Genomic DNA, 23,454 nt, shown 5'->3' on the forward strand with positions numbered 1-23,454 from the left:
CTAATAAGAGCAGTCTCAGTACTATGGTACGGTCTAAAACCTGACTGAAAATCCTCACAGATATCATATTTCTGTAGGAAGGAAGATAACTGTGAGGATACAACCTTTTCTAATATCTTTGACAGAAATGGGAGATTCGAGATAGGTCTGTAATTAGTTAATTCGTTGGGGTCAAGTTGTGGTTTTTTAATTAGAGGCTTAATAGCAGCCAGTTTGAAGGTTTTGGGGACATATCCTAATGACAGTGATGAATTAATAATATTTAGCAGAGGATCTATGAGATCTGGAAGCATCTCTTTTAGTAGCCTAGATGGAATAGGGTCTAGCATACAAGTTGTTGGTTTAGATGATTTAACAAGTTTATACAATTCTTCCTGACCTATAGTAGAGAATGAGTTGAATTGTTCCCCAGGAGATCTATAGCGCACTATCTGATGCAACACTGTAATTGACGGCTGCATAGTGACAATTTTGTCTCTAATTGTATCGATCTTAGAAGTAAAGTAGTTCATAAAGTCATTACTGCTATGCTGATGGGCATAGTCAGTGCCTGTTGGTTCTTTATTTTTTGTTAACTTAGCCACTGTATTGAATAAATACCTAGGGTTATGTTTGTTTTCTTCTAAAAGAGTCGAAAAGTAGTCAGATCTGGCCGATTTTAACGCTTTTCTGTACGATAGGGTACATTCCCGCCAAGCAGTACGAAAAACCTCTAATTTTGTTTTCCTCCAGCTGCGCTCCATTTTCCGGGCTGCTCTCTTTAGGGCGCGAGTGTGCTCGTTATACCACGGGGTCGGACTATTTTCCTTAATGTGTCCAAAGGAGCTCTGGGGATTGCAGTGAATTCTAAGATAGGGGAACTGAGACTGCTTGAAAGGAAAAATAAAAAACATGTTTATACATGTATGTATGTATGTATGTATGTGTGTGTGTGTGTGTGTGTGATTTAAAGTATGTTCCCTGCTTGATTGATGTGTTATATGTACATGTTTTAGACATCAAATAAAGATTTTCTTGAAATGTAACATGTGAATGTATTTTTTGGATTGAAATATATGGAGGTCAAAATATATTTTTAAATTATTTTAAAATATATTTTTAAAAATATACAAAAAATGGCCAAAAAATATATTTATAGAAAATATATTTATGTAAATGTATTTTGAAATATATTTTAGCAAATATATTTTTTGGCCATTTTTTGTATATTTTGAAATATATTTCAAAATATATTTTTTTATCGTATGGGACAGGCTGCAGCGAGGACCTCTCGTGGAAATGTCACGCAGTGCAATGGCGCATGAACGCCGCTTGCAGGTCGTTATACCAGCATGTATCATTTAGAGTGATAACTCACCCCAGACAAAATCTAATTCTGTCACCATTTACTCACATTCATACATTTTGTTCACACAGTTGAGGATTTTTCCCCCAGCAGAGAGTAGATTGAATGTGGGTCACTGAGTCAGAGTCTTGCTGCTGTTTATTGAGGCTACATTGGTACAGAAATGTGGTCTGATGGGTGCTTCTGCATTGGAGTTTGTGTCTAAAAACTTAGTAATCCACCCAGATTGCACATGTATGTCTGCGACATGTCAACTGAAAGCATCTGATGTGAGATATATCAGTTTAACATACATTGTAAATAATAAACATCTCAAGGACATCTAATTTTCTGACATGTGATAGGAAACATCCTAGACCTATTGTAGATGAGCAAACACTCTAAAAAAATATGTCTTGCAGATGTAAATGCAGACGTCAAATAGACGTTTCCGTGATGTACTCTCCTGGTACAAAGGAAACAGTTTATTGTCCAGCATCAGTGTGTCTGATCTCAGCATCAGTCTCTCTCTACCTCTGGAGGTGGAATATCAGGATAAAAACACCTACAGCTGTGTGATCAACAATCCCATCAGCAACCAGACCACACATCAGCAGACTCTGTCACACATGTTCAGGAATGTCAGTGGTGATAATTGTGATCATTTAGTACTTGCACATTTCCAATTATTGGTTTTAACCCCCGGAAGTCCACATCCATTGCTGTGATTCTACTGAAGATGTGATATGATTGGTCATCTCTGTTTGGTGGGTGTGGCTACTGTGGCTGTTCTGGTTTATGACATCAGATCCACGAAAGGTTAAATGAAGAAAACATAACAGATAAGTCTTTTATTCATGAACATTAATGAACAGCTGCCATTATATAGAAGAATGTATATCAACACTAGTGTTGTCTTCACTGTTCTACAACAGTATGTAGTTCTTTCTACTATCATCCCCCCGTCTTAAATTTCAGCATCAGGTTTATCTTAGTTTTGTGCCAGTTTTTAAAGCATCATTGGTTTGGATCTGATCCAGTTATAAACATTAGACAAATGACTGCAAGCATCTCTGTGTTGTTTCAGTGACACACATTTATTCATTGAACAATTTCTTTCACAATATAAATGACCACATCCGTGTTTTATACTGTAGTGTTTCAAATGAAATAAAATGTACATTTACATAGATCCTGCTTTTGGGCTTAGTTTAGACTGATTTATATTCACATTTCATCACAATAAAATATTGATCTGTTAATTAAAACTCATGTAATCATGGGATGTGTAAACCTGCTTTTCTATTTCAGTTAATTGATGTGATCTTTTTATCTGACTGAAATAATCAAATAAAGAGTTTTAACTCAGTATAAATCAGTGAAAAGTATCATATACTGAATTCTCTAAATCAATTAACAAACACACAATATAATTAATAACAAAATTTTATTCTCATAATACTGAAAATGTGAACTGAGAATATTGTGATGTGTTTTCTTGTTATGACACTGGTTTCTAAACAAGCAAAAGCTGAAGGAATAAAATATTTAGACAGTAAGATCATCTGTAACTCCTGTATAAACACATATCAGATATCGCATTCGCATCTTATTGGGCGACAGACAGATTTAAAAATATATATATATATAATGGCATCTATCGGTATTATTTTTACCATGTAGAATATTTAAGCATGAACACTTCAATAAAGCCCAAATATGTGTGATGTAACAATGCAAGAGCATCAAATAAAAACAAACAACAATAAAAGCATATATACATTAATTAGTTTGAGATCATTCCTGCAAAATTTTGCAGCCATTTCACACTGTAACATCCTGCATCACAATGAATCAGTCAAACTGGCTCTTAGTACAAAACAACATAATATCATCAGTGCAGTATTAGCATCAGCACAAACAGCAAACTGTTACATCAGTTTCATCATAAATCAAAGCATGTTTCTCTGTTTATGTCAAAGCAAATGAAATTCTTCACTCGTTTTTATATTACAACATTGCAAATGACTTGACTTAAGATAAGATAAGATAAACTTTATTGTCCCGAAGGAAATTCGTATTGGACACACACAGAACATTATAATCTGCCGTTTCATACAAATAACATATTACATTCGTGTGATACATACATATACATATACATATACAGTGGCTTGCAAAAGTATTCGGCCCCCTTGAACTTTTCCACATTTTGTCACATTACAGCCACAAACATGAATCAATTTTATTGGAATTCCATGTGAAAGACCAATACAAAGTGGTGTACACGTGAGAAGTGGAACGAAAATCATACATGATTCCAAACATTTTTTACAAATAAAGAACTGAAAAGTGGGGTGTGCGTAATTATTCAGCCCCCTGAGTCAATACTTTGTAGAACCACCTTTTGCTGCAAATACAGCTGCCAGTCTTTTAGGGTATGTCTCTACCAGCTTTGCACATCTAGAGACTGAAATTCTTGCCCATTCTTCTTTGCAAAATAGCTCCAGCTCAGTCACATTAGATGGACAGCATTTGTGAACAGCAGTTTTCAGATCTTGCCACAGATTCTCGATTGGATTTAGATCTGGACTTTGACTGGGCCATTCTAACACATGGATATGTTTTGTTTTAAACCATTCCATTGTTGCCCTGGCTTTATGTTTAGGGTCGTTGTCCTGCTGGAAGGTGAACCTCCGCCCCAGTCTCAAGTCTTTTGCAGACTCCAAGAGGTTTTCTTCCAAGATTGCCCTGTATTTGGCTCCATCCATCTTCCCATCAACTCTGACCAGCTTCCCTGTCCCTGCTGAAGAGAAGCACCCCCAGAGCATGATGCTGCCACCACCATATTTGACAGTGGGGATGGTGTGTTCAGAGTGATGTGCAGTGTTAGTTTTCCGCCACACATAGCGTTTTGCATTTTGGCCAAAAAGTTCCATTTTGGTCTCATCTGACCAGAGCACCTTCTTCCACATGTTTGCTGTGTCCCCCACATGGCTTGTGGCAAACTGCAAATGGGACTTCTTATGGTTTTCTTTTAACAATGGCTTTCTTCTTGCCACTCTTCCATAAAGGCCAACTTTGTGCAGTGCATGACTAATAGTTGTCCTATGGACAGATTCCCCCACCTGAGCTGTAGATCTCTGCAGCTCGTCCAGAGTCACCATGGGCCTCTTGGCTGCATTTCTGATCAGCGCTCTCCTTGTTCGGCCTGTGAGTTTAGGTGGACGGCCTTGTCTTGGTAGGTTTACAGTTGTGCCATACTCCTTCCATTTCTGAATGATCGCTTGAACAGTGCTCCGTGGGATGTTCAAGGCTTGGGAAATCTTTTTGTAGCCTAAGCCTGCTTTAAATTTCTCTATAACTTTTTCCCTGACCTGTCTGGTGTGTTCTTTGGACTTCATGGTGTTGTTGCTCCCAATATTCTCTTAGACAACCTCTGAGGCCGTCACAGGGCAGCTGTATTTGTACTGACATTAGATTACACACAGGTGCACTCTATTTAGTCATTAGCACTCATCAGGCAATGTCTATGGGCAACTGACTGCACTCAGACCAAAGGGGGCTGAATAATTACGCACACCCCACTTTTCAGTTCTTTATTTGTAAAAAATGTTTGGAATCATGTATGATTTTCGTTCCACTTCTCACGTGTACACCACTTTGTATTGGTCTTTCACGTGGAATTCCAATAAAATTGATTCATGTTTGTGGCTGTAATGTGACAAAATGTGGAAAAGTTCAAGGGGGCCGAATACTTTTGCAAGCCACTGTATAGTGAGCAACTAAATTGCACCCTACCCATTATCAACACACCTTTATTCAAAAAAAAAAAAAAAAACTTCATCCACTCTTCATGTGTATACTGTTATAGTGACTATAAGCTACTGCTGTTCTCTGCTTCAGGAATCATTGGGGAATTCACTCTCTCATTAGGAGGATCATTTTTTGTGTCCTGGTTCTGATGGTTTTGTCCATTCTCTTCTAAATTGAGGAAAAAGAAAAGAAAAAAAAATGTAAGTCCAAAGAAGAACAAGAAAATAAATAAATAATAATAATAAAAAAAAACAGTCCGAACTCATATAACACTGATGCAGCATTGAAATAGTAGCGTTCAATGAATTAATTCATGAAGTCATAGTAACAAACATTAAATACTGAGGGTTATGAACACACAGTAAGCACTTCTGAATGAAGAATGAAGCTTTTGGTTAATTGCATAGTTTACCCTCGTATTTGACCGATACATTAACAATAACTGTGTTGTACAGAGAACTATAGTGACACTGAAAATAATGGGTCAATTATTAATAGTGTTTCAAACAGTGTAGAAAAATATATGAATTACTATATATATATATATATATATATATATATAAAAGACTAAACACTGTAATATAATATAATAATTGATGAAATATCTGTTGTTGAAATCAGTAAATGTCTTTAATTGCATCTTATTATTTTCCAAGGCACCATACACCATACACATCTGTTCTCAAATTGGTTAATATCAGAATGAGTCTCAGAGAACAGTATTTTTATGGCTTCTCTTAATCAGAAAAACCAGAAAGTCAGTCAAAAATATTTTATGTTTGTATTAATTAATGTTAATGTTGTTATGATAAACAAACAACAGAATGAATCCATATCTCACACACAGTGTTTGTTCTTCCTGGTTAGATCCAATATCTTGCTAAAAGCAAACAGATTTTAATTTATTGTAAATCTTTCATTGTCACAGTCAGACAAAAACCCACTTAGACATGAAGAGCCATCAAATGTCATTATAAATCAGCCAATCACACTTTTATTTAGTTTTTGTGTGCCAGAAATGACTCTGTCCAAAAGCAATAAATATATATATTTACTATTTATTTAGAATGTATATTCCTGCTTGTTGATGTAGTTGCTTGTTTTTTAATAATATTTATTATTAGTTTAACATTATTTTTATGTTATTTCTGAGTAATACATGACTTCTTTATTTCAGAGTATGTTCAGAATGACACACGGTTTGCTGTTCAGGCTTGGTAAGGTAAAGTAAGGTATGGTAAAAAGCACTAAATCGGTGCTCATTTTAATATTTCTGTATTAATGGTGTTTCTTTTGTAAAGTTGTTTAATACTAAATATATTTAATATCACCATGATATCTTTTTGATGAAGATCCATAATACTCCTGCAAACACAAAAATGTTTCAAAAGCTGCTGAGATCAAACTCTATCCTAATATCTGTAAAAACTGTGTTAAGTATGAGTTTTCTTTAGACTCACAGAGACACAGCTCACAGTAGATCAGAATTTGCCCTTCATCTGTTATTGTCTTAATGGTAATCAGATTTGTATTTATTTATTTATTTATTTTATTATATAGATTGTGTGTGATACTTACGCCCATGGCTTCCTAGTTTAGAGATCTTGTGGCGATAGTAAATCACAACCGCAGCTACAGCTGCAGCCACCAGAAGAACAACAACAACAACAATCCACGGTGCAGCACCTGGAGACAGACCTGAATCTGAAACAGCCATAGAGAGACAGTCATTAATGTCAACAAACACTATAAACATCAGCACCATGTAACCTGAGTGAAGATATTATACTGTAATGATAAAGAGATACAGTAATTACAAGTAACTTGACTTACATAACTAGATTACTTTGTCAAGTAACTAGAAATGCATTACTTTTACAACAAAACAGAGTTGCTTTTTCAAATAAGTAACACAAGTTACTTTGTTTTCCGTTTATTGACTGAGACCTCTCTTGACTTTAGTTAAACTGCATTTTTCTCAAATGTGAGTGCTATTGTTATTAACTTATTTTTTTCTATTAAAAAGTAACTAAATAACAAAATTTGTAACATTTTTAGGGAGTAATGCAATATTGTAATGAATTACTTTTAGAAGTAACTTTACCCAAAACTGGTCATTACAGTGAATGTGTGTCTGATCTATAACAAACGATAATAGAGTTGCAAGCAACGATGACAGGCCCAAGCCCTTGTGGCGTTTGCTTACTATCATTGATGATCGTTTAGGCTTTATGTTGTAGAGAGGCGTTTAGCCTTTTGGCATTTGCATATAAATTACAGACATGGCCTCACGTTCTACATTTATATGGGTGTTTAATGTTCTATGGTTCCCTCCTTGCTCTCACGAAGATGCTAAACAGATCAACTCTTGTCTCCCCATTGGACTTCAAAGGCCTTCCAGGAGGGAGGCAATCACCAGCACCAAGCACCAAACTGCTTGGTGACCGGCAGACTATTCCCAATACACATAACGCACACACATAGAAACATTTTCTTTATTTAGATTATATTTAACCAGTTATAAATACTTGGTATATGCATGTGTTGCTTGTATGTTTCTATACTACATTAGCCCAGTTACCCCTCGTTATTTGTACTAGTTAATATCTAAATGCGTATTTTCAATGTATGTCTGGTTTAATACCTTCTAGATGTTTCATTTTTGGTATTAAAATGATCTTCTCTTTATTTCCTAAACAGTGGTGTACACCATGTGATTAGAAATCATACTGTTTTTACTATATTGTGGGTAAAACTGCATCAATCCCCCAGACCAGCAATAAACATGCAAATGGGCCATAAATGGAGACAAAGAGAAGTTCTCCCGCTCAAAAATCCAAGCTTTGTATTGGCCAATTCACCCAAAGGTGGGTGTGGTAGGGATCAAAATACCCTAACTCCAACCGATCCATGCTCAAACTCTTCGAGACGGTCTCCAAGACTCATCACCTTTGAGTCAATTTTCTGGTAGTTTATCTTCAAGTAATTTTGTCGACTTACTCTGGGTTTTCCTATCTTCAGAAGAACTAGAGAAAACCTCCAGAACGCCTAAAAGAATTAATCGAGAACTTCCACTGTCTACCGCACCAGGACAACTATTTAGGTGCGTGTTTTAAGTTGAGCCCCTTTTTTGCTCTGATGAGTCTTATGAGGTCACTGGTTAATTGATTCTAAATACTGCCCTTCTTTGTCGCTCTCTTTTCTCACTTTCTTACTCTATGTACATGTACACAAGTTTAGTTTAGTTTGGTTTGGTTGTACGTTAGCTGCAGTTCCATTTAATAAATTCCATATATTCACAATTGATTTTGTCGGTGTGCTGCTCACAATTTGAAGTCCCTGAATGTTTGATCTTGCTACATGCTACATTTTGATTTTACTACAAGTTAAGTTATTGCTAATACTGACTAAAGTAGAAAAGTTATTCTTTCTTGGCCAGAAAGTAACCTTTCCTAGAACTGATGAATGATTATACCTGACTATTTGATGGACAAACAGATCAAATAATTGTAATATTAATTCTGCTACAGTTAATTTTGAGATCTGATCAAAATATTCATAATTAATTATAACCAGTTAAAATGAATCATAAATATTTCCCTTTTGAGCTAACTTGCTACACCCTGTAGCTCTACATTACCTGATTTATGATCTGAACCTGTAATGATAAAGAGAGACAGTGATTAGTGTCAATGTGTCTGATCTATAACAAACACTAATATAGCTGCAAGCAGTGATGACAGGCCCAAGCCCTGTAGCACTACATTACCTGATTTATGATCTGAACCTGTAATAATAAAGAGAGACAGTCATTAGTGTCAATGTGTCTAATCCATAACAAACAATAATATCCATCCATCCGTCTATCTGTCTGTCTTCAGTCTTACAAACTTATAACTCCGCCCCCAGCGTTCTTTGTGCAGCTCTGATTGGACAGTCATTCAAAACATTCTAACAGCACCACAAACTGTTGTGAATGAAAAATTGTAGCCAACAAAGAACTACAGAGATCACAGTTTGTATTTAACAATCAGCCTCATGCAGGTATTCATACATAGAAGTTTGTATTTAGAAAACTTATTCAGCCTTTCCAAAGATGCATTAAGTTATTTAAGTGCCACTAACATCATCAAAAAGATTCGCAAAAATAATGACTGTATTCAGTCAGATTTCCTGAACATTATCCCTGTCTTTCACTAATCAGAGGTGTCCAAAATCACATAGTGCACTATATTTCTGCTGTTTATGAGGCACATTTGCTGTAGCAAGGACAGCCCAGAGAAAATGAGACCAGGTGATCTTGACTACTTATTGACCATGTTGTGATCATCATCATGTGATGTCCTGCTCTCATCCAGAGTCTAATCTTTCATAGGAAAGGTGATGTGTTATTAATTTCACATAACTGGTTACAGTAACTCTGTGACACTACAGCTTGAGAGTTTAGCTCCAATCCTAAATAACACACGTGAACTAGCTAATCAAGGTCATCAGACTCATTAGTCATTAAACCAATAAAACCACTTCTCTGCACACAATAGGCTCATTTGAGACACGTCTAGCCTCGCCTGAAATTTAGACGAGAGTCGATGGCTGTATTGAAGAGAGGACTGAAATAAGCCCAGTCAGGACGGACAGTTCTGACCTCTCGAATTATGACAGATACATATGAGATCAAAGGGGGGTGTTGTGTAGTTCACAGTCATGAGCTGCATTGCTGATAAATATGATTTAATTTCAGTTCTGTTGCTTTTATATGAAAATAAATATGATGAACAAGACACTTAAAGTGCTTGCTATTTAACTCCATTAGAAAGACATGTTTATCAACCATATTTACTTTAATACAAACAAGTATTTTAGATTTTTTTTTTAGAAATATGACAATCACACATCTCACACAGAGATCACACTGCCATAGTGTTTGGGAAGATTCATGCGTAATTTTAAACTTTTATCACATGATATCAGATAAAAAAAAATAAAAAAATCAAACATTTTAGAAGAGAACAACATCACTGTTGTTTTGAATCAATGAGCATTAAGCTGTGTTGTTAGCAAGTCGTTTCCCATCATGCTTTTGGTCAGCACAGCTGGGGGAGGACAACTGCACTCGTATACACGGCCGACTGCTGTCACAAGAGTTTTTGGCATATGTCAGCGTGACATAAGAGGGAGGCAGATTGCCCTTGAACACTTTTGTAGCCAGCATGCATCTTGCAGTGATCACCGGCGATCGGTTCTGCGCAGATTTTGCTCATCTCAAACGAGCCTTTTGTGTGTCTCCCTTATTTAACACCTGATTCAGCTTAATCAGCTTAACACACATGAACTCAGCTGAGCATGGCAAAAAAGGGAGACACACAAAATGTGCAGAGAAGTGGGTCCTCATGATAGAAAACCACTGATTTAAAGATGCCACAATGCATGCTGGGTACCAGCATAGTATATAAAACTCATCCGTGACTCCCAGCATGCACTGCAGTATGTATTATGCAGCTGGACTGTCTTAGTATTTTCTTTATTAACGAACAAATTACAGCAGTTTAAAATACAAAAGTTATGTTTAACTATTCAAGTTAAGTGTAGAGTTGTGAACACTTGTGTTCGTTTAACTTTAAAATTGTTGTTAGAGCTCTGATCTAAATAAGATCACTTTTATATTGACAGATTTGATCTACTCACCAGTGACAGTAACAGTGAATCTCCTGTTTATGGAGCGTCTGCTGCTGCTGATCTTCAGTTCATAATCTCCAGACTCTGTGGTTCTGGTGTTTGTGATGGTCAGAGATCCAGTCTGATCATTCAGCTTCAGTCTGTCTCTGAATCTTCCATCAGGACCATCATATGTGTGGAATTGTTGGGCAGCTTTGTCAATTTCAGCTATGACAGTGTTTCCAAACATCCACTGTATCAGATCATCGTTCTGTATTTCAGTAACAGTGTGTAAAGTAACAGAATCTCCCTCCATCACTGACACTGTCTTCACTGCATCTGTTACAACTACAAACACATGAAGAACAGTGAGGAACAGCTACTCACATGAATTAAATACATACAAAAATATTTTTCACACTTCTCACTTAAATTCTTTTAGTCTATTAAAGCTCATTTAACTCTCAGTTGTTTAATGTATACACTCTGCAACAACTCTTTACTGGTCATAAAAGCATGTTTCAAGTCTAACAGGACATTTCCATCAAATGAATGAGAAAGAGAAGAAGATAAATTAGTTAATCAGATCAGCTGATCAAATTCAGGTGAACATTTGAGTTCATTATAAAACAGAACACAACAGTGAATAATGAGCAGACAGAGAAATAAACATCATTACCAACTTCACTTATTACTAACAAGGGGTGCATTTTCTAAAAGCAACTATGGTCTTTTAATTAAATGTAAATAACTACAACTGTAAATCATTCATGAAAATTAATACTACAATTATAACACTGTACTGCTTAGTACATTAAAAAAACCAAACAAAACCAGAAAATTGCAAACTAAATGAACAAGAACAATTTAAACAAATGAAATGATCACAGATAATGGTTTTGATGTACTCTGCTTGAGGTAAAACCAAATTATTATATTGGTCTGAATGAGTCTACTCCACCAAGCTACTGTTATAAGCATGAGCCCCGTCAGATTAGTCGTGGTGGTGGTGTTGCAACAATATATAGTGATATTCTCATTGTGCATGCTGCGTATTACTGATTTTATATGGCCCCGTGTTATCATCTAAGCAGAACTATTGTTCCAGCCACCAAAGATAGATTTACAAATAACCTGCCTGATTTATCTCAGCTGCTCTGTGTACCCATAAACACACACAAACTAGACAAAATGACTAGCAACATGGGCACTATCTTCTCTAATACATTAGAAGCTGTTGTCCCCATCAAATTGAAAAAGGTTAGAGAAAAACATACTGCGCAATGGTACAACAGTAATACCCATTCTCTCAAGAAAGAAACTTGCAATCCTGAGTGCAAATGGAGAAAATCTAAATTGGAAGTTTTTAAAATTGTGTGGAAAGACAGTACATCTAGATACAGACAGGCTGTAAAAGCTGCCAGGGCTGAGCATATCCACAAACTCATAGAAAATAACCAAAACAATCCAAGGTTCTTATTCAGCACAGTGGCTAGATTAACAAACAACCAGATGCCACCCGATCTAAATATTCCCTTACAGTAATGTAAATGTCTGTAATGACTTTATGAATTTCTTTACTGATAAAATGGATAACATCAGATAACACCAGCTTATTAATTTACATTATTGTTTAATCTTATGATTGTAGGATTTCATGAACTGTTTTGTCTGGATGAATAAGAGATATGAAGAAATGTTTTTTTTTTTTTTTTTTTTTTAAATCATCATCACTTCGTCTCTGGCTTCTGCTCTTCTCTGGTTTTACTCTGTCAACTCTGTTTATTTCTATCTTGGGTGATAGAAGACTGCTAATAGAGTTTTGGGTACCAGACAAGACTTGATGTTAATGGCAATGCGACTCAATCTAATAACAGTAAACCTAAACTTCTATAACTTTTTTACGCATTATTTTTTTCTAAATGCTTCAGCAATAATCTGCTGAGTCTTCTTTAAAATGATCGAAGCCTTAGGTCTGTATTCCAAAGCATTCATGATTTACAACCATTTAAGTTCAGATTGTGCTTTCTCAAGTCTATGTTCAAAAAGAGGAGACAGTTAAGGGGTAAAAACCTACAGGCCAGTTCATTAAGACTAAATTGTCAAAACTCAGTTTTAAACAGCATAGATGATTTAGCATTTTTATAAATATTAACAATAATTTATATCTAAACAGTAAACATGTATCTAAATATGTTACAATTTAAAAGTATATGCACATTGTTTTGAAGGGGGCATCTTTCCCCATCTTACCCTACAATGAAAAATATCTACTCACCAATAACAGTAATATTGTATTTCCTGTGTAAGATCATACTTCTGGTTGTGATCTCCACTTCATAATCTCCAGACTGAATCCCTCTGATGTTACTGATGTTGAGGTCTCCGGTCTGAGGATTCAGACGAATGTTGCCCCATTTCTCATTAACAGGGGTGTTTAAATCAGCAATTAATTTGTCTTCAAATGTCCACCGTATCTCATCATCTCTCTGTATTTCAGTAAGACCAGTGTGTAAAGTGACTGAATCTCCCTCCGTCACTGACACTGACATCACTGCATCAGCAGATACTGCAAAACAAACAGAAACAGTTTCTGTCAGTTATCACTTTTCCAACAGTCACTAAACAGATTTCACACAGTTCATTGAGTCTTGTTTAATGATTTTCTTCAAAATTTTCAATATTTTCTGCAACTAACTCATCTAGTTAAATGCAGATAGAGTGGATTTTACACATAAATTCACACAAAATACCATGCAAATGTTGAGTCACTAAAACATTTTTATCAATGAAAGAAACTAATGCTTATGTTTATCAAAATATGAAAAAAATAATGCTTATATTTATCAAAGTAATAACTAATTAAAAGCAATCTAATTAATCACATTTATTTAATTTCTTTATTTGACCCTCTAACTCTAGCACTCTCTTTCCTAATTCTAATCTTTAAAAAATTGACCTTTTAAGACTTGCACTCTATTTGTTTTCCAACTGCTTGTTTTCTCAAATAAAATAAAATAAAATAAAAACCAACACCAGCTTTCTCCATTATTTTTCTATTCTATGTATTTGTTTTCTTTGTATTTATTAGATAATCTTTGAAAAGCAAAAAAGGCCTCTAACACTAGCTTTCTCTATTCTTTTTCCATTCCATCCATTTTCTTTTTATTATATAATAAAAAAAGGCTAACTGAGACTTGTCATAGCACTTGCATATCATTGCTCTTTTGTTGATTTTGATTGCGTCCTCATTTGTAAGTTGCTTTAGATAAAAGCACCTACTAAATGACTAAATGTAAATTGTCTATCAAAAAAAAAAAAAAAAAAAAAAAGAGTCGGTTCACGATCGCCCAAACGAGTCGTCAGGAATTCGAATCTTTTTCTGTTACGGCCATACGTCACGAAGTAACACATCTGCATAATATCAGCCCACATTCTACGTCACGAACAACTTGCCCGCCCACAAACACAGTAAAATTTCCATGTGCCCTGGTGAAAAAACCAGCATATGCTGGTAGGTATGTTTTGATGCTGGGATGCTGATTAGGTAGGTTTTGATGCTGGTTTAAGCTGGTCCTTTGCTGGTTTTTGCTGGTCATGTTGCTGGTCAAGGACCAGCATGAACCAGCAAAGGACCAGCATAAACCAGCATCAAAACATACCTACCAGCATATACTGGTTTTTTCACCAGGGTGGTTTACGTCATTTCGAGAAGACACTGTATCCTAAGTACAATGCGGGATTCACCAAAGGCTTGCTCTTAAAAGATGGATCAGTGCCCAGTTTATTTGGACCAGTGTTCTGTCGATTTGTCCAACCTTGTCAGATTTTCCTACCACAGCAAAGAATTACAGCTATATCTATCGGTCCATCCTACCTTATCAAAAATTCCTACTGCGAGTTTCTGCTTCGCGTCTGTGACGTAAAATTATTCAGTGTAATTTTGCCGAAGATGCATAATAAGCAATGAGGATGATAGGTAAGACAATTTTACAATGTAAAATACCTCATCAGATTGTGCTACCAGTGTAAAATAAACAGGTAGGATGATTTCACAGTGAAAAAAACAGATTATTTCGAAACTGAGGATGTTTAGGCCTACAACTCATCATCTGCTGCATGTTTCTATTAATATATTTCTCTTTCAAATGTGCATTCTGAATAATAAATAAATTTAACCTGCTGCAGTCAATTTCGACTTCTCGTTAACAATGTTTTTCTCATCATATTTCATACCTGTTTACATTAAAATACATTTTAAATAAACACCCTTACAAAATTAACCATGGATTTACTATAGTAAATGTAGTAACCATGTTATATTTTATTTAATTTTTTACACAAACTGATTTCCATTTGTATTGCCATAGTTTTACTACACATACCACGGTTAATTTTTGTAAGAGCGGTATTAAAATAGATGAATGAATACGCGGGCATTGCCTTAAAGAAATAACAATGTTGAACATATTAGCTAATTAATCTTAGACAGTATAACACGCTGACAGCGTGATTTGAGTATTAATTAAGAATTGTGGCATAAAGATGTTAATTACATACAGTGAGATGTCTGTGAAAGAAAAGACTAACATTTAATACAAATGAATAAATATGTTGATTCTGATCTTATTCATCAGGTCTCACACACACTGCAGCACTGACACAGTGTGGTGAAATCACACACGTTTATGAGCCATGGGTTTCTCAGATCGGTACGTTGGATTAAAACTAAGATGGCAGCCAAGGTGGATAGTCTGTTTTAAGTGCGGACGCCTTAGGGGTGTTTTTTCCGAATATTTTTGAAGGGAGAAGTCCAGTGTCATACTCTATGGACTTATTGTATTTTACGTTGGATTGTCAACCAGACGGTAGGTTTTAGAATCATTCCCCTTTGACTGTATGTGAATTTTCTCTCACAAAATGAAACCAAGTATGAATCACAGCTCTGGCGGCACTGTTAAACGAAAAGAAAAGGCTGCTTTTAATACACTGAAATCTACAGAGACACCAAAAAGTCATGATGAAGGGATTGGTGACATTAGTTTGGCAGATCACTCATACACCTTTGAGAAAGACCACGTATGTCAGATATGGATGACACGCCAGAGAAACCTTGATCCAAAAAGACGAAAGATGAACCGTCGCTTCTTGAGATGCAAGAGAACATTATAACTCTGTCATCCAAGAAAATTAATGAGAGTTCGGGGAACCTGGAGAATCTGATTCGAGAAAATATGCTCAGCATTGGAACCTTGAAAAAGTCCATAGACTAGGTTGAAAAGAGCAGGGGAGGAGCTCAAGAGCAACAATAATTCAATTCACAAGCAGGTCTACTCGGGTCTACTCTGGAAAAAGGCGAAGAACTGTGAATTCCTTCAAGTGCAGCGCTTACGATTTTGACAGCATTGGATGTAGAGAGACGTAAACTCCTGTGGCCTATGGTGAGAGATGCCACAGAGAAAGGTCGTAATGGCTGTGATGAAAAATCTCCCAGGTTATACTGTAAATGAATAGGAATTATGCACCCTTTGAGTTACATATACCTTAGCTCTTAATGAGCTTTCTGCCTTTTTTTCTTTTTTCATTTTTTCTTTTTGGTGGTTGTTAAAGGTTCATGTCATTATCTTTTTGTTCTTTTAATGTCAGTGGTATTCGAGATGTAACGAAACGAAAGGCTGTTTTTTTGTATTATAAATAATTTAATGTGGATTTTTATTTCTTACAAGAGACTCATGCTTGTTCTTCAGATGTGAGTTTTTGGAAGGCTCAATGGGGCAGTGAAATTTGGCATTCTTTTGGGAGCAATCACTCAGCAGGAGTTGCAATTTTAAAGGGTTCATTTAAAGGTAAAGTTGTTTGTAGTAAAGTTCATAATGGGGGTAGATGGATCATTTTAACAGTCATCGTTGATGGGAAAATGTTTTTGTTAGGTACTGTATATGCTTCAAATATTAAACAATATAATGTTGATTTGTTCTCTGATATTGAAAATGAAATTAATAAGGTAAGGGAAAGATTTCATGATATAGAGATTATTCTAGGTGGGGACTTTAATATTGTCCCAGATGTTAAGATGGATAGAATTCCTATTCCAATTAGACCGTCTACAATGGATTCAGAGTTGTTTAATTTTTGTAGTAATTTAGGGGTAATTGATGTATGGAGACATAAACATCCATTGTTAAAAGAGTACACATGGAGTAATAGGGATAAATCTAAACAGTCAAGAATTGATTTTTGGCTAATTTCTAATTCATTAGAACAAAATACACACAGAGTTTCAATTGAACCATCAATATTGTCTAATCACAAAATGATTTATCTTCTTGTTAACTGGAATAATGAAACTTTTCATAAAGGTTCTAAGACTTACTGGAAGTTTAATAATAGACTGAATTTCTTTTAATGGTCTTTAAAGAATCTATTGATCAGGGTGTTTTGCCACCATCCTTGACACAACGTCTAAAATCTTTAATTCCAAAGCCTGATAAAGATCTGTTATCACGAGATAATTGGCGACCTGTCACCTTAATCAACAATGATAGTAAAATTATGGCTTCCAGATCTTATAAAAGAAAGACATATTTGTAATAATATTAGACTTGTATTAGGCCTTATAGACTATAGTGAAATTGTTAATGAAAATAGTTTTATTTTGTTTGTCGATTTTTACAAGGCTTTTGATACAATTGAGTATGACCTTATTTTCAAAAACCTTGAATTTTTTGGTTTTGGGAACACAAAGTAATCAAGTAGTCAAATTAACCCTCATCTGTTCCTCTTTAGTGTCTTTACGGGTCAAATTGACCCGAGGGACTAAATCGTAACTTTTTTTTTTTTTTTTAGTCCAGAAAGCTGGTTTTGGTCCATTTTTTTTTTTTTTTTCTAATTATTTATGTAGGGTTTTTTATATATATATATATATTTTATTTTATTTGTCTTATATTCAGAATTTTTAGGGAAAAAGGGGGAAATTTCTGTACATTTTTGCCTCAAAAAAGCAAAGAAAGGCCTAATCTTGGTCCATTAATACTGTGTACAAGAAAATCCAGGAACTGGGTCACTGAGTCTCTCAGTGGATGAAAATGACATTACATTGCATTTTTTGCTTACCGCCACTAGAGGGGCCTAAAGAATCCTATGGGGTTTCTTAAAGGTTTCTTCATGTAGGTTTGAAGGTTTCAAACAAATGAAACCTTCAAACCTACATGATTTAAAGGCTTCATTTAGCTTTCAGACACATCTCAAGGCTTTCAGATATAAATGAAACCTTTAAAAAAACAGTTTTTTGCAAAAAAATAAAAAATAAAAAAAATGAAAATTGAGCCTGATTTTAATCCAAACACATGCATATGCATACAGTTTCATAAATATGTAATAAATATAAAAGATGATTTTAAAAATCTAAATATGATATAAATGCACTGGTCTTCACCCCATCACTCAAATTTAACTGTGTTAAGTCCAAAAAAAAAAAGCCAATATGACAGTCATTTTCCAGCAGAAACATCATAAATGTTATAATGTACTTCTATGGGAGTGTGTGTGCCATGTGTGTGTTTGTGTGTGTCTGTGTAGGAGAATTTTTTCTGCATGGGGGGCATTCTGTGGTCTCAGACCTTCGTTTTGGTGTGCATCTTTTCTGGATTGTGTCAGATTTACTATAGTAAAAAAAAAAAAAAAGCTGTTTTTTTGTTTAAAATCCCATTCATTCCTATGGACAGGTCAAAATGACCTGCAGGGGGGGGGCATTTTTTAAATTCTTTTATAAAACCCACATAAAATCCTCAAATCGACTTTTTTGTGTGTGGTCCATGGTCAAGTGTGATGAAATTCAATTAAAAAAATCTGCAGATTTTTCTGAACTTCTGTTCTTTTCGGCGCCCGGGTCAAAATGACCCGCGAGGGACACTTTGGGTACTTTTTCGTTTACACCCCCTTAAACTATTCGAATCCACTCGATTTTTTTTCTGTGTGTTCCCAGCCCAAGTGTAGGAAAAGTCAGGGAGTCTCGACCCAAACGATCAACGGCTGATTTTTTAAAAAATCTTTAAAAATCGTTTTTGGGTCAATATGTTAAATTGACCTATGGAACTTAATATAGATTTGAAATCAAAAGGGGCATTCGACAGGGCTGCCCTATTAGTCCACTGCTTTTTTTTGTTGGTTACACAAGTTATGGCCATTCGTATTAAGAAAGTTTTTTTCCGTGGTATTAAAATAAAAGATACAGAAATGAAGTGTACACAATTAGCCGATGATACTACCCTTTTTTAAAACGATTATACAGAAATTGAAAAAGCAATTAAAAGTGTCTGCAGTTTGTATCTGGCCTCTCCCTGAATATTAAAAAATGTGAACTTATGGCCCTAGGCTCCTGTAGTCTTACTGAAATATGTAATATTCCTGTAAAAGAAGTTGTAAAATATTTGGGTATTACGATATCTAAAAGCAAAAATGTTAGAACTGAGTTAAACTTTATAAACTCCTATTATTCAATCATTTGAAAGAAACTGAATTCTTGGCTGATGAGAGTGTGTTATTAGCTAAAACTGAGGGTTTAGCTAGGTTGGTTTAAGTGTTAGATATACCTCCCTCATTAATAAAAATGATAGATGCCAAACTGTTACGCATTATATTAAAAAAGAACATATTTGTTGGTCTAAAATTGAAGGAGGATTGAATGTTTTGGATTTTAAGACCTCTAACATGATAGTTAAAATAAAATGGCTAAAAATTCTTTAAAAAATAAGGAGAGTGTATGGTATACAGTACCTCATTTTATATTGAAAAAGTAGCTAGTATAGAATTCTTATTCAAATGTGATTTTGATATTAATAAAATACCCATTAAAATTGCAAATTTCCATAAACAAGCTTTACTTGCATGGACTCTCTCCCACTCTCTCCCTTTCTCTCCCATAAATGTACCATTTGGAATAATAAATGTATAAGGTTTAGAAACAAAACTTTTTTTTGAAAGTTGGTTTAAAAAGGGAAATATTTGGGTAAAACAATTAGTAAGGAATTACTACAGAATGTGTTCATATTCATAACTTTTCAGTTGATCCTACGAGTTTACCCAGTTAAATCACTTGTGGTACAACGTTTTAAGGTGAACATTGAAGACACCTGTGTTTTTTGTAAAGTTTCCCCTGAAACTATTAATCACTTATTTTGGGAATGTCCTAACTGTCCGAACTGAATAATTATATACAACAAAGCTATGATTTCTGTGGATTTTGTAGAAGTTGATATTATGCTAAAACGTTTTTCAGTTGGAGGTGATAAGAGTTTTATATTTATCCTTGAGTTGATTATTATAGTTGCATGTTACTATATTCATAAAGCCAAATGTAATAATAAATTAACAAATGATATTAAAATATATTTGGAGACAATTTAAAATTTAAAAGCAAAAAAGACTATACAGCTGTTTAATAAGTACAAGTTGTTTATATAAAAAGTGGATCTTTTGTATTATTATTATTCATTATATGTTTTATTGTATTTTTTTTTTTTTTTTACTTTTATTCATTTATTGTATTCTTTTATCTTTTAATTCTGTGCACAGTAATTATCAGAATATTTCTTTGCCTGACTCTGAAAATGTCCGAATTTGGAAATCATCCTGAGGATGCTCATTTTATGATGGTTGTATTTTCTAGCGATCGTTCAAAATGCACAGTTGTGTGTTATGTCGTGTATGACGTGGGGATGAGTAAATTATCAGGACATTTTTATTCTGAAAGTGGAGTAATCCTTTAAAACTTGTTGCTCTCATGTAAGGTTACTCTGTATTATGCAAAATACCTATTTAGTTGTGTGTGTGTGTGCACTTGTTTTTGTTACATTGTGGGGACCAAATTTTCCCACAAGGATAGTAAAACCTGGGGGCCTGCGGTCCCCACAGTGTAAAAAAATGATTAAAAATAGTAAACGATGTTTATCTGAAAATGTAACGATGCAAACATGTTTTCTGTAAGGGGTATAGGTTTAGGGTTGGGTGAAGGGATAAACGGTGTCGTTTGGTCAGTATAAAAACTATAGAACTCTATGGAAAGTCCCCACAATTCACAAAAACGTGCGTGTGTGCGTGTGTGTGTGGGGGTGTGCGCGTGTGGGTGTGCGCGCGTGTGTGTGCGCGTGTGTGTTGTGTTCGCTCGTTGAATAGTGAATGATTGTTGTTGTTATTACTTGAAGTTCTGATAAAGAATAGAACAGTATGTTGGTGTACAAGCTGCAGTGCTTTATCAATACGTTTCTGCGTTGGGCTGACGCATATACTGTGGCTGTTTGGGTGGTGTTGTTTACCACAGAGTTGTGGGCTAGAGTAACGGTGATGGGCGTTCCTGTTTAAAATTCGCTGCACGCAATCAATCACGAAAGACTGGGTCGTTGGACCATACACCGCAGATCAGTACAGATGATTCATTTTAACGAACCGTTTGGGAGTCGTTGAGCAAATAAGGTAAAAATAAATGCCTATTATAAGACAAGTACTTTTTGACCTTGCATGCATGTCAACTTGTTGTTGGGGACTCCCAAAAACAAAATATGAACGGTTTATAATACATAATATTATACCATATATACACCATTAGACACCATATATACACCATTAGAATTCAACAGCTGTGAAACCAACCAAACATTTTTTCTAAACCAATTAACTTAAAAAAGAGATTTATTTTGGTGTGTAATGTATTTATTAAAGTTACAGTTAAGGAGAAATTCAATACCACCTACTTTTTCAAACATAATATTAGGGATATAATACCATAATTTATCTTTTGAACGAACATAATTTTGTATCCACTTAATTTTAAAAATCGTGTTAGATATTTCAAAATCAAGTACATTTAGCCCACCTTGATTAAGTGGATTACAAATTATTTTTTTTTATTCAAATAATGATGTTTATTTTTCCAAATAAAATTATATATACATTTATTTATATCATTAATAATACGTTTTTGGAGTGTCTATAGCCATTGTGGTGTAAACTAGCCAAGATAAACGTTCAGATTTTGATAATAAAACTCTCCCATTTAAAGACATGTCTCTCATTAGCCAAATGTTAAATTTCTTTATAATTTTATTAATTGGTGCAGTATAATTAAGATTTATTCTTTCTTTTTGGTCTTTACATATCTTAATCCCTAAATAAGTAATGTAGTCTTTTACTGTAATGTCACAGAATTCAGACAAGTCACTGGGTCTTTCTTTTAAAGCAAATAATTCACATTTTTAAATATTTATAAGCCTGATACCATATAGAATTCATTAAGACACTCAAGAGCAATTTTTAATTCTTTTATGTCTTTTAGAAAAATTGCAGTATCATCTGCTAACATTTAATCACATTATTGGCCAGCTGAATACCTTGAAATGGATTGATCTTAATATGCAGATACAATACTTGCATGACCAATAAGAATAATAAAGGAGATAATGGATCCCCTTGTTTAACCCTTCTACCTATATTAAATCTAGTAGTGGTCGCAAAAGGTAATTTAACAGAACTATTGCAATTATTATATTATAGTGTTCGAACTGTGCGGATAAAGTTGTTGCCGAAACCAAAAAAAAAAAAGAACTTGAAATAAAAAATTATGGTTCACAGTATGGAATGCTTTATAATAATCTATATAAAAAAATGTAACTGTCTTCCTTTAAAAGAAAATTGTAGTCAATTAAATCTAATATTAATTGAATATTATTGCCAATATGTCTACCACATAAGAAGTCAGATTGGTAATCATCTATGACTTCATTTAAAACTAATTTTAATCGACTTGCAAATATATGTGAAAGTAATTTAGTGTCATTATTAATTAGAGTTATTGGCCTCCAATTTTCTATATTTAATAGGTCTTTACCTGGCTTAGGAATCAATGTAATCAATCCTTGTAACATAGCTGGCAACATTACTTCATTTTGCAATATTTCTTTGAAGACATATAAAAGAAACTCCGAGATATCTTCTTTGAATTCTTTATAAAATTCACAGGTCAGTCCATCATTACCTGGTGCTTTATTATTTTTAAGTTTCTCTATACCTTTATAAATTTCTTCAAGAGTTATGTCTTGATCACATATGTAATTAGAGTGTTGTCCAAAATTATTACTTCCTTGGGTTAATTGTGTAGGGATTTTCTTAACATGTATATTAATTTGTTGAGGTTAGATGACCAACGGGGAGAGATTATGTTATATTAACCCAGTGGTTCTCAAAGTAGGGGGCGCGCCCGCCAGGGGGGGGGCGCACAGGCACTGCAGGGGGGGCGCAGACCATCAGCCGAAAAAGAAAAAAAAATGTAAACAGCGTAGAAAAACGAAGTAGAGTAGGAGATGGATCGGTTTGTAAAAGGGAAGAGAAAAGCCACTGAAGTCGCACAGTCCCAGGCAGGTCAATCAAAAGCTAACGTGGTAAAATGCAGAAAATATGACGAAGCATATCTTGCTCTCGGCTTCACTGTTAATGTCGTTGGTGAGGAGGAAAGACCAATGTGTGTCCTATGCCTTAAAACGCTGGCAGCAGACAGCATGAAACCCACAAAATTAAGGAGACACATTGAGAGCATGCATCCGAATTATGTGCAAAAGCCAATTGAGTTTTTCAAAAGAAAACTTGATCAATATCGTGGGCAACAATCA

General features: G+C 34.7%; 1 protein-coding gene across 1 annotated transcript in view; it reads right to left on the bottom strand.

The window, feature by feature from the left end:
* Positions 1 to 5,096: 5,096 nt before the first annotated feature.
* The window catches only part of LOC127158352 (uncharacterized), a gene marked incomplete at its 5' end in the record, with an annotated part of 125,655 nt that continues 107,297 nt past the window's right edge, over positions 5,097 to 23,454 (bottom strand). Inside the window, 5 exons of the mRNA XM_051101505.1 lie at positions 5,097 to 5,308; positions 6,719 to 6,844; positions 8,781 to 8,798; positions 8,910 to 8,927; positions 10,826 to 11,143. Coding sequence (XP_050957462.1) covers positions 5,202 to 5,308; positions 6,719 to 6,844; positions 8,781 to 8,798; positions 8,910 to 8,927; positions 10,826 to 11,143 — 587 coding nt within the window. The remainder of the gene's footprint in view (positions 5,309 to 6,718; positions 6,845 to 8,780; positions 8,799 to 8,909; positions 8,928 to 10,825; positions 11,144 to 23,454) is intronic.

This window comes from Labeo rohita, unplaced genomic scaffold (genome assembly GCF_022985175.1).
Source record: "Labeo rohita strain BAU-BD-2019 unplaced genomic scaffold, IGBB_LRoh.1.0 scaffold_147, whole genome shotgun sequence".
Taxonomy (NCBI): Eukaryota; Metazoa; Chordata; class Actinopteri; order Cypriniformes; family Cyprinidae; genus Labeo; species Labeo rohita.